The sequence below is a fragment of the Aphelocoma coerulescens genome, unplaced genomic scaffold (assembly GCF_041296385.1).
Source record: "Aphelocoma coerulescens isolate FSJ_1873_10779 unplaced genomic scaffold, UR_Acoe_1.0 HiC_scaffold_150, whole genome shotgun sequence".
NCBI lineage: Eukaryota > Metazoa > Chordata > Aves > Passeriformes > Corvidae > Aphelocoma > Aphelocoma coerulescens.
In genome coordinates, this window is record NW_027183500.1 from 248,416 (window position 1) to 260,125 (window position 11,710).

The window sequence follows — 11,710 nt, forward strand, 5'->3', positions numbered from 1 at the left end:
AAAATCCACCCCAAAATCCCCCATAACCCCCCAAAATCCCCCAAATTTCTCCAAATCCCCCCAAAATCCCCCCCAAAATCCCCCCAAATCCTCCCAAAATCCCCCGAAATCCCCCCAAAATCCCCTCAAATTCCCCCAAATTCCCCCAAAATCCACCCAAATTTCCCCCAAATCCCCGAAATCCCCCAAAATCCCCCCAAATTCCCCCCAAATCCCACCCCAAAATCCCCCCAAAAATCCCCCCCAAATCCCCCCAAATTCCCCCAAAATCCCCCAAATTCCCCCAATTCCCCCCACACCTCCCAAATTTCCCCAAAATCCACCCAAAATCCACCCAAATCCACCCAAATCTCTCAAATTTCCCCAAAATCCACCCCAAAATCCCCCAAATCCACCCAAAATCCCCCCAAATCCACCCAAAATCCCCCCAAATCCTCCCAAAATCCCCCCAAATTCCCCCAAAATCCACCCAAATTTCCCCCAAATCCCCCCAAATCCCCCCCAAACCCCCCCCCGCTCCCCCTCCCCCCTCACCGTGGGCGCAGGGGGGGCAGAGCCCGGAGTGGGGGTCCCGCCCCTCCCCCCCCCTCGGGGGTCCCGCAGCTCCGGCACCGAGAGCAGCCCCAGCACACCTGGGGGGGGGGAGGGGCACGGGGGGGTCAGGGGGGGTCGGGGGGACCCCCAAACCCCCCCAAAAGATCCTGAAATGGCCCGAAATTACCCAAAACCCCCCAAAAGATCCTGAAATTGCCCAAAATTACCCAAAACCCCCCAAACCCCCCAAAAGATCCTGAAATGGCCCAAAATTACCCAAAACCCCCCAAACCCCCCAAAAGATCCTGAAATCAGCCAAAATTACCCAAAACCCCCCAACCCCCCCAAAAGATCCTGAAATGGCCCAAAATTACCCAAAACCCCCCAAACCCCCCAAAAAATCCTGAAATCACCCAAAATTACCCAAAACCCCCCAAACCCCCCCAAAAGATCCTGAAATCACCCAAAATTACCCAAAACCCCCCAAACTCCCCCAAAATGTCCTGAAATGGCCCCAAAATTACCCAAAACCCCCCAAACCCCCCCAAAAGATCCTGAAATGGCCCAAAGCCCTCCCAAAATGTCCCAAAATGTCCCAAAATGTCCCAAAATCCCCCCAAAATGGCCCCAACCCGCCCCAAATTCCCCAAACCCCCAAAAATGTTCCCAAAACCCCAAAATCACCCAAACCAGCCCAACCCCCCCCCAAAATGGCCCAACCCCCCCCAAAACAGCCCAAAACCCCACAAAATTCCCCCAAAACTCCCCAAAATCCGCCCAAAACGGCCCCAAACCCCCCAAAATGTCCCGAAACCACCTGAAACCCACCCAAAACCACCCAAAATTACCCCAAACCACCCCAAAATGACCCAAAACCGCCCGAAATCCCCTCCAAACCCCCCCAAAATGTTCCCAAACCTCCCCAAAACTCCCCCAAAATGGCCCAAAACCCCCCAAAAATGTCCTGAAACCACCCAAAATTACCCAAAACCCCACAAAATGGCCCAAAATGCCCCAAAACCCCCACAACCTCCCCCAAAAATGGCCCAAAACCACCCGAAATCCCCTCCAACCCCCCCAAAATGTCCCCAAACCTTCCCAAAATCACCCAAAATCCCCCCAAAATCCCCCCAGAATGTCCCAAAATGGCCCAAAACTCCCCCAAAATGACCCAAAACCCCCCCAAAACAGCCCAAACTGACCCAACCTCCCCCAAATGTCCCGAAACCACCCAAAATTACCCCAAACCCCCAAAATTACCCAAAATGGCCCAAAACCACCCAAAATCCCCTCCAAACCCCCCCAAAATGTTCCCAAACCTCCCCAAAATCACCCAAAATCCCCCCAAAACCCCCCAAAAATGTCCTGAAACCACCCAAAATTACCCAAAACCCCCCAAAATATCCCAAAATTACCCCAAACCCCCAACTCCCTCCCCAAATGTCCCAAAACCGCCCGAAATCCCCTCCAACCCCCCAAAATGTCCCCAAACCTTCCCAAAATCACCCAAAATCCCCCAAAATGTCCCAAAACTCCCCCAAAACTGCCTGAAATTACCCAAAACCACCCCAAAATGTCCCAAATTGTCCCAAAACCGCCCAAAATCCCCTCCAACCCCCCCAAATGTTCCCAAACCTCCCCAAAATCACCCCAACCCCCCCAAAATGTCCTGAAACCACCCAAAATTACCCAAAAACCCCCAAAAAGTCCCCAAATGGCCCGAAATCCCCTCCCAACCCCCCCAAAATGTCCCCAAACCTTCCCAAAATCACCCAAAATCCCCCCAGAATGTCCCAAAATGGCCCAAAACTCCCCTAAAATCCCCCAAAATGACCCAAAACCCCCCCAAAACAGCCCAAACTGACCCAACCTCCCCCAAATGTCCCGAAACCACCCAAAATTACCCCAAACCCCCAAAATTACCCAAAATGGCCCAAAACCACCCAAAATCCCCTCCAAACCCCCCAAAATGTTCCCAAACCTCCCCAAAATCACCCAAAATCCCCCCAAAACCCCCCAAAAATGTCCTGAAACCACCCAAAATTACCCAAAACCCCCCAAAATATCCCAAAATTACCCCAAACCCCCCAACTCCCTCCCCAAATGTCCCAAAACCGCCTGAAATCCCCCAAAAATGGCCCAAAGCCCCCCAAAATCACCGAAAATGACCCAACCCCCCCCAAAATGGCCCAAAACCGCCCAACCCCCCCCAAAATGGCCCAAAACCCCCCAAAAATGTCCTAAAATCCCCCCCCCAAATATCCCAGAGACCCCAAAACCACCCAAAATCCCAGAAATCGCCCAAAATGGCCCAAAAATGCCCCCGAAACGGCCCCAAACCACCCCAAAATGACCCCAAATACCCCCAAAATATCCCTGAAAGCCCCAAAAAATTCCAACCCCCCCCAAAAAAATCCCCAAATCCCCAAAACTCCCCCAAAATATCCCAAAATCTCCCCCCAAAAATCCCCAAACTCCCCCAAAATTCCAAAACACCCCCAAAAAAATCCCCAAAAAATCCCAAAATCCCCCCCAAAATTTTCAGAACCCCCAAAAATCTCCCCAACCCCCCCCCAAAAACCCCAAGCACCTCCCAAAACCCCAAAATCTCCCCCCAAAATTCCCAAAGCCCCCCCCAAATTCCCCAAGTCCCCCAAAATTCCCAAAACTCCCCCCAAAAAGTTCCAGAAACCCCAAGAAGTCCAGAACCCCTCCAAAATCCCAAAATCTCCCCCAAAAATCCCAAAATTCCCCCCAAAATCCCAAAATCTCCCCCAAAATCCCCCTCAAAAATTCCCAAACCGCCCCCAAAAAATCCCAAATTGTCCCAAAAAAATTCCAGAACCCCCCAAAAAATCCCAAAACCTCCCTCAAAAATTCCCAAATTGCCCCAAAAAATCCCAAAATTCTCCCAAAAAATCCCAAAGTTCCCCCAAAATTCCTAAAACCCTCCTCAAAAATCCGAAAACCTTCCAAAAATTCCCAAACCCCCTAAAAATCCCCAAATTTCCCCAAAAAATCCCAAAATTCCCCCTCAAAAATTCCCAAATTGCCCCAAAAAATCCCAACCCCCCCCAAAAAATCCCAAAACTCCCCCCAAAAATCCCAACCCCCCCCCCCCAAAATTCCCCCCAAAATTCCCAAACCACCCCCAAAAAATCCCAAACCATCCCCAAAAAATTCCAGAACCCCAAAAAATCCCAAAACCCCCCAAAAATCCCCCAACCCTCCTCAAAAATTCCCAAAACCCCCCCAAAAAATCCGAAACCCCCCCAAAATATCCCAAAATTCTCCCCAAAATCCAAAATCTCCCCCCAAAAATCCCCAAAACTCCCCCCAAAAACCCCCAAACTTCCTAAAACCCCCCTTAAAAAATCCCCAAATCCCCCCAAAATTCCAAAATTTCCCCAAAAAAACCCAAAATTCCCCCAGAAATTCCCAAATCCTCCCAAAAAATCCCAAACCACCCCCAAAAAATCCCAAACCGTCCCCAAAAAATCCCAAAACCCCCCAAAAATCCCCCAACCCCCCTCAAAAATTCCAAAACCCCCCCCAAAAAATCCGAAACCCCCCCAAAATATCCCAAAATTCTGCCAAAAATTCCCAACCCCCTCCAAAAATCCCCAAAACTCCCCCAAAAATCCCAAAACCCCCCCAAAATCCCCCCAAAACTTCCTAAAACCCCCCTTAAAAACCCTGAAACCGCCCCAAAATTCCCCAAAATTCCCCAAAATCCCCCCAAAATCCCCCAATTTCCCCTCCCCCGCTCACCCATTGGCCCCCCGGGGGGATTTTGGGGGGCGCCCCCCGGGCCCAGGCAGGCGGCGTGGAAACAGCGGGCGGCAGCGGCGGCACTCGAGCAGCGGCTGGGGGACCCCAAAATCCACGTCAGGGACCCCAAAATCCATCGGGGACCCCAAAATCCACGTCAGGCACCCCAAAATCCACGTCAGGCACCCCAAAATCCACGTCAGGGACCCCAAAATCCACGTCAGGGACCCCCAAAATCCATCGGGGACCCCAAAATTCATTGGGGAACCCCAAAAATCCATGTCAGGCACCCCAAAATCCATCGGGGACCCCAAAATCCACATCAGGCACCCCAAAATCCACGTCAGGGACCCCAAAATCCACGTCAGGCACCCCAAAATCCATCGGGGACCCCAAAATTCATTGGGGAACCCCAAAATCCACGTCAGGGAACCCAAAATCCACGTCAGGGACCCCAAAATCCATCGGGGAACCCAAAATTCATTGGGGAACCCCAAAATCCACGTCAGGGAACCCAAAATCCATCGGGGACCCCAAAATTCATCAGGGAACCCAAATCACCCCAAAACCACCCCAAAATCCACGTCAGGGACCCCAAAATCCATCGGGGACACCAAAATCCACGTCAGGCACCCCAAAATCCACGTCAGGCACCCCAAAATCCACTGGGGAACCCAAAACACCCCAAAACCACCCCAAAATCCACGTCAGGGACCCCAAAATCCATCAGGGACCCCAAAATTCATTGGGGAACCCCAAAATCCACGTCAGGGAACCCAAAATCCATCGGGGACCCCAAAATCCATCGGGGAACCCAAATCACCCCAAAACCACCCCAAAATCCACGTCAAGGACCCCAAAATCCATCGGGGACCCCAAAATCCACGTCAGGCACCCCAAAATCCATCGGGGAACCCAAATCACCCCAAAACCACCCCAAAATCCACGTCAGGCACCCCAAAATCCATCGGGGACCCCAAAATTCATTGGGGAACCCCAAAATCCATCGGGGACCCCAAAATTCATTGGGGAACCCCAAAATCCATCGGGGACCCCAAAACACCCCAAAACCACCCTAAAATCCATCGGGGACCCCAAAATCCATCGGGGAACCCAAATCACCCCAAAACCACCCCAAAATCCATCAGGGACCCCAAAATCCATCAGGGAACCCCAAAATCCACGTCAGGCACCCCAAAATCCATCGGGGAACCCAAAACACCCCAAAACCACCCTAAAATCCATCGGGGACCCCAAAATCCACGTCAGGGACCCCAAAATCCACCGGGGACCCCAAAATCCATCGGGGACCCCAAAATTCACGTCAGGGACCCCAAAATTCATCAGGGAACCCAAATCACCCCAAAACCACCCCAAAATCCATCAGGGACCCCAAAATCCACGTCAGGGGACCCCAAAATCCATCAGGCACCCCAAAATCCATCAGGGAACCCCAAAAATTCATCAGGGAACCCCAAAATCACCCCAAAAACCCAGTGGGGAACCCCAAAATCCACCAGGGAACCCCAAAACCACCCCAAAAACTCCTCAGGGACCCCAAAAATCCATCAGGGGAACCCCAAAATTCAGCGGCACCATCCCAAATCCAATGGGGGACCCCCAAAATCCCCCAGGGACCCCCCCAAACTGCCCCAAAATTCACCTGGGACCCCCCAAAATCCCCCCCAGGTACCCCCAGGTACCCCCAGGTGCCCTCAGGTGCCCCCAGGTGCCCTCAGGTACCCCCCAGGTGCCCCCAGGTGTGCCCAGCTACCCCCAGGTGCCCCCCAGATCCCTCCCAGGTGTGTTACCGTGCCCCCCAGGTGCCCCATGTGCCCCCCAGGTGTGTTTTTGTGCCCCCCAGGTGCCCCCCAGGTGCCCCCAGGACCCCCCAGGTACCCCCAGGTGTGCCCAGGTACCCCCCAGGTGCCCCCCAGATCCCTCCCAGGTGTGTTTCCGTGCCCGCAGGTGCCCCCCCAGGTGCCCCCCAGGTGCCCCCCAGGTGTGTTTTTCTCCCCCCAGGTGCCCCCCAGGTGCCCTCCAGGACCCCCCAGATCCCTCCCAGGTGCCCCCCAGGTGTGTTTCCGTGCCCCCCAGGTGCCCCATGTGCCCCCCAGGTATCCCCAGGTGTGTTTTTCCTCCCCCCAGGTATCCCCAGGTGCCCCCCAGGTATCCCCAGGTGTGCCCAGGTACCCCCAGGTACCCCCCAGGTGCCCCCCCAGGTGCCCCCCAGGTACCCCCCAGGTGCCCCCCAGGTGCCCCCAGATCCCCTCCCAGGTGCCCCCAGGTGCCCCCCAGGTGCCCCCCAGGTGCCCCCCCAGGACCCCCCAGGTGCCCCCAGGACCCCCAGGTGCCCTCCAGGTGCCCCCAGATCCCTCCCAGTTGCCCCCAGATCCCCCCCAGGTGCCCCCAGGTACCCCCCAGGTGCCCCCAGATCCCTCCCAGGTGCGCCCAGGTACCCCCAGGTGCCCCCAGGTACCCCCAGATCCCTCCCAGGTACCCCCAGGTGCCCCCCAGGTACCCCCAGGTGTGTTTTTCTCCCCCCAGGTACCCCCCAGGTGTGTTTTGGTGCCCCCAGGTGCCCCCCAGGTGCCCCCCAGGTGCCCCCAGATCCCTCCCAGGTACCCCCAGGTGCCCCCCAGGTACCCCCAGGTGCCCCAGGTGCCCCCAGGTACCCCCAGGTACCCCCCAGGTGCCCCCCAGGTGCCCCCCAGGTACCCCCAGGTACCCCCAGGTACCCCCAGGACCCCCCAGATCCCTCCCAGGTACCCCCAGGTGCCCCCAGGTGCCCCCCAGGTACCCCCAGGTGCCCCCCAGGTACCCCCCAGGTGCCCCAGGTACCCCCAGGTGCCCCCAGGTGCCCCCAGGTACCCCCAGATCCCCCCCAGGTGCCCCCAGGTGCCCCCCAGGTGCCCCCCAGGTGTGTTTTTCTCCCCCCAGGTACCCCCAGGTGCCCCCCAGGTGTGTTTTTCTCCCCCCAGGTGCCCCCCAGGTGCCCCCCAGGTGTGTTTTTCTCCCCCCAGGTGCCCCCAGGTGCCCCCCAGGTGTGTTTTTCTCCCCCCAGGTGCCCCCAGGTGCCCCCAGGTGCCCGCCGGGCGCTCTCACCTTGGCCGGGCGCCCCCTCCTGGCGCAGACGCCGCAGCTGCGGCAGCGCCGGCAGCTCCAGGCCTCGGCCTGGCCCGGCCCCGGCCCCTCCCCCGCGCCCAGGCAGAAGGTGTGGAAGGGCTGGCAGCACACCTGGCACAGCACCAGCTGCGGGCACAGCGCAGCCACAGGTGAGACCCCGAAAACGCCCGAAATCCGCCCAAAAAAATCCCTCCCAAAAAAATCCCCGAATTCCACCCAAAAAATCCCGTTAAAAAATGAACAAAATTGGCCCCAAAATGCCCCAAATCCACCCCAAAATCACCAGGAAACAGCACAGCGCCCCCTGCTGGATGCAGTTGGGGCTGGGACATGTGAGACCCCAAAAACCCCCGAAATTCACCCAAAAAAATCCCCCAAAAAATCCCCAAATTCCACCCAAAAAATCCCGTTAAAAAATGAGCAAAAACGGCCCCAAAACGCCCCAAAATCGCCCCCAAAATCACTGAGAAGTGACACAGCGCCCCCTGCTGGACGGAGCCAGGGCTGGGACAGGTGAGACCCCAAAAACCCCCAAAATTCACCCAAAAAAAACCCCTCCAAAAATCCCCGAATTCCACCCCAAAAAATCCCATTAAAACGGGCAAAAACGGCCCCAAAACGCCCCAAATCCACCCCAAATCCAATGAAAAGTGACACAGCGCCCCCTGCTGGACAGAGCCAGGGCTGGGACAGGCGAGACCCCAAAAACCCCCAAAATTCACCCAAAAAAATCCACCCAAAAAATCCTCCAAAAAAATCCCAAATTCCACCCAAAAAATCCCCTTAAAATGGGCAAAAACGGCCCCAAAATCACTGAGAAGCGACACAGCGCCCCCTGCTGGACGGAGTCAGGGTTGAGACAAGTGAGACCCCAAAAAACCCCGAAATTCACCCAAAAAAATCCTCCCCAAAAAATCCCCAAATTCCACCCAAAAAATCCCCTTAAAATGGGCAAAAACGGCCCCAAAATCACTGAAAAGTGACACAGCGCCCCCTGCTGGACAGAGCCAGGGCTGGGACAGGCGAGACCCCCGAAAACCCCCAAAATTCACCCAAAAAATCCCCCAAAAAATCCTCCCAAAAAAAATCCCCAAATTCCACCCAAAAAATCCCATTTAAATGGGCAAAAACAGCCCCAAAATGCCCCAAAATCACTGAGAAATGGCACAGCGCCCCCTGCTGGAAAGAGCCAGGGCTGGGACAGGTGAGACCCCAAAAACCCCCAAAATTCACCCAAAAAAATCCCCCAAAAAATCCCCAAATTCCACCCTAAAAATCCCATTAAAATGGGCAAAAACGGCCCCAAAATGCTCCCAAATCCACCCCAAAATCACCAGGAAATGGCACAGCGCCCCCTGCTGGACGGAGTCAGGGCTGGGACAGGTGAGACCCCAAAAACCCCCAAAATTCACCCAAAAAAATCCCCCAAAAAACCCCAAAATTTCCCCGCCAAAAAAAAACCCCAAAAAATCCCAAAACGGACCCAAAAAAACCCCAAATCCACCCAAAAATCCCTCAAAAATCCACCAAAAATCCGCAGATTTGGGGATTTTCGTGGGGCTTTTTTGGGAATTCCGGGGTTTTTTGGGATCCCCCAGAATTTTGGGACCGTCCCAAATTTTTGGGATCCCCTCCCGAAATTTTTGGGGCCCCTCCCGAAAATTTTTGGGCGCCTCAAACCCCAAAATCCTTTAAAAATCCCTTAAAAATTCATTAAAAATCCCTCAAAAATCAGCGGATTTTGGGATTTCCGCGGGGTTTTTTTGGGAATTCCGGGGATTTTTGGGACCCTTCGGAATTTTGGGACCTTCCCAAAATTTCTGGGATCTCCTCCCAAAATTTTTTAGGGACCTCAACCCCCAAAAAACCTTTAAAAATCCCTTAAAAATCTCTCAAAAATCCCTCCAAAATCCATAAAAAATCAGCGGATTTTGGTATTTCCACAGGGTTTTTTTGGGAATTCCGGGGCTTTTTGGGATCTTTGGGAATTTTGGGACCTTCCCAAATTTTTGGGACCTTTCCCAAAATTTTTGGGCGCCTCAAACCCCAAAAAAACTTACAAAGTCCTTCAAAAATGTCTCAAAAATCCCCCAAAAATCCATTAAAAATCAGCGAATTTGGGGATTTCCGGGGGTTTTTTTGGGAATTCCGGGGTTTTTTGGGACCCTTCAGAATTTTGGGACCTTCCCAAATTTCTAGGACCTTCCCAGAATTTTTGGGACCTTCCCAAAATTTTTGAGGCCCCTCCCAAAATTTCTGGGCGCCTCAAACCCCAAAAAACCTTTAAAAATCCCTCAAAAATCCATAAAAAATCAGCGGATTTTGGGATTTCCGCGGGGTTTTTTTGGGAATTCCGGGGATTTTTGGGACCCTCTGGAATTTTGGGACCTTCCCAAATTTTTGGGATCCCCTCCCGAATTTTTGGGATCCCTTCCCAAATTTTTGGGCGCCTCAAACCCCAAAAAACTTTTAAAAATCCATAAAAAATCCCTCAAAAATCAGCGGATTTGGGGATTTCCGCGGGGCTTTTTTGGGAATTCCGGGGTTTTTTGGGATCTTTGGGAATTTTGGGACCTTCCAAATTTTTGGATCCCCTCCCGAAATTTTTGGGGGCCCCTCCCGAAATTTTTGGGGCCCCTCCCGAAAATTTTTGGGCGCCTCAAACCCCAAAATCCTTTAAAAATCCCTTAAAAATTCATTAAAAATCCCTCAAAAATCAGCGGATTTTGGGATTTCCGCGGGGTTTTTTTGGGAATTCCGGGGATTTTTGGGACCCTTCGGAATTTTGGGACCTTCCCAAAATTTCTGGGATCTCCTCCCAAAATTTTTTAGGGACCTCAACCCCCAAAAAACCTTTAAAAACCCCTTAAAAATCTCTCAAAAATCCCTCCAAAATCCATAAAAAATCAGCGGATTTTGGGATTTCTGCGGGGTTTTTTTGGGAATTCCGGGGTTTTTTTGGGATCTTTGGGAATTTTGGGACCTTCCCAAATTTTTGGGATCCACTCCCGAATTTTTGGGATCCCTTCCAAAATTTTTGGGCGCCTCAAACCCCAAAAAACCTTTAAAAATCCCTCAAAAATCCCTCAAAAATCAGCGGATTTGGGGATTTCCGCGGGGTTTTTTTGGGAATTCCGGGGATTTTGGGGAATTTTGGGAATTTTGGGGCCCCTCCCGAATTTGGGGGTACCTGGTGGAGGCCTTTGCTGGCGCAGAGCAGACAAACGAGGGGGGCCGTGACCGGCACCGAGGAGAGGATGCTGAGCCCCCCCATGAGCCAAACGTTGTCCAGGGCGGAATCCTCCTGGGAAGGGCCGGGATTTGGGGGAAAAAGGCGGGATTTGGGTAAAAAACGCCGAATTTGGGGTCGGCAGCGCCAAAAAACCTCCGGATTCGGAGTCGGCGCCCCAAAAAACCCCAAAATCCACCCAAAAACCTCCCAAAACCCCTCCCTTAAAGCTCCAAAAACCTCCCAAAAAACCCTCCCAAAAAACCTCCCAGAAAACCTCCCAAAAACCCCCGAAAACCCCCAAAAAACCTCCCAAAACCTCCCAAAAAGGCCCAAAATCCACCCAAAAACCCACCCAAAAACCACCCAAAAAGCCGCCCAAAAAACCCAAAATCTGCCCAAAAATCTTCCCAAAACTCCCAAACCCCCAAAACTCCCCCCCAAACCCCCCAAAAAACCTCAAAATCCACCCAAAAAAACCTCCCAAAATCCCCGAAAAAACCTCCCAAAAACCTCCCAAAAAACCTCTCAAAAAACCCAAAAAACTCCCCCCAAAATCCCCCCAAAAAAACCCAAAAAACCTCAAAATCCACCCAAAAAACCCTCCCAAAAACCTCCCAAAACCCCCAAAAAGCCTCCAAAAAACCCAAAACCATCCCAATACCCCCAAAAATCCCCAAAATGCACAGAAAACCCGAAACTCCCCCCAGAAAAAACCCAAAAAACGCCCCCAAAAGCCCCAAAACCCCCCCAAAACCCCAAACCTCCCCAAAACCTCCCCAAGACCCCCAAAAATCCTCCCAAACCCCCCCAAAAGCCCCCCAACCCCCAAAAACCCCAAAACCCCCCAAAAAACCCAAAAAGCTCCCAAACCCCCCCAAAACCCCAAAAAACCTCCCAAAATCCCCAAAAACCACCCAAAAAGCCCCCCCAAAAAACCCCAAAAACATCCCAATACCCCCCAAAAAACCCCCCAAAAAACCAAAAAACCCCAAAAAATCCCCCAAACACCCCCAAAAAGCCTCCCAAAAACCCCAACCCCCCCCCAAA

The 11,710-nt window shown here is 53.2% G+C and overlaps 1 protein-coding gene across 1 annotated transcript in view; it reads right to left on the reverse strand.

The window, feature by feature from the left end:
- The window catches only part of LOC138100880 (histone-lysine N-methyltransferase 2B-like), a 68,245-nt gene extending 57,518 nt beyond the window's left edge, over window positions 1-10,727 (reverse strand). Inside the window, exons 1-4 of the mRNA XM_068998709.1 lie at window positions 10,622-10,727; window positions 7,411-7,557; window positions 4,306-4,400; window positions 535-632 (exon numbers count right to left, since the gene is read on the reverse strand). Of these exons, the coding sequence (XP_068854810.1) occupies window positions 535-632; window positions 4,306-4,400; window positions 7,411-7,557; window positions 10,622-10,705 (424 nt within the window). The 5' untranslated portion in view covers window positions 10,706-10,727. The remainder of the gene's footprint in view (window positions 1-534; window positions 633-4,305; window positions 4,401-7,410; window positions 7,558-10,621) is intronic.
- Window positions 10,728-11,710: the final 983 nt, after the last annotated feature.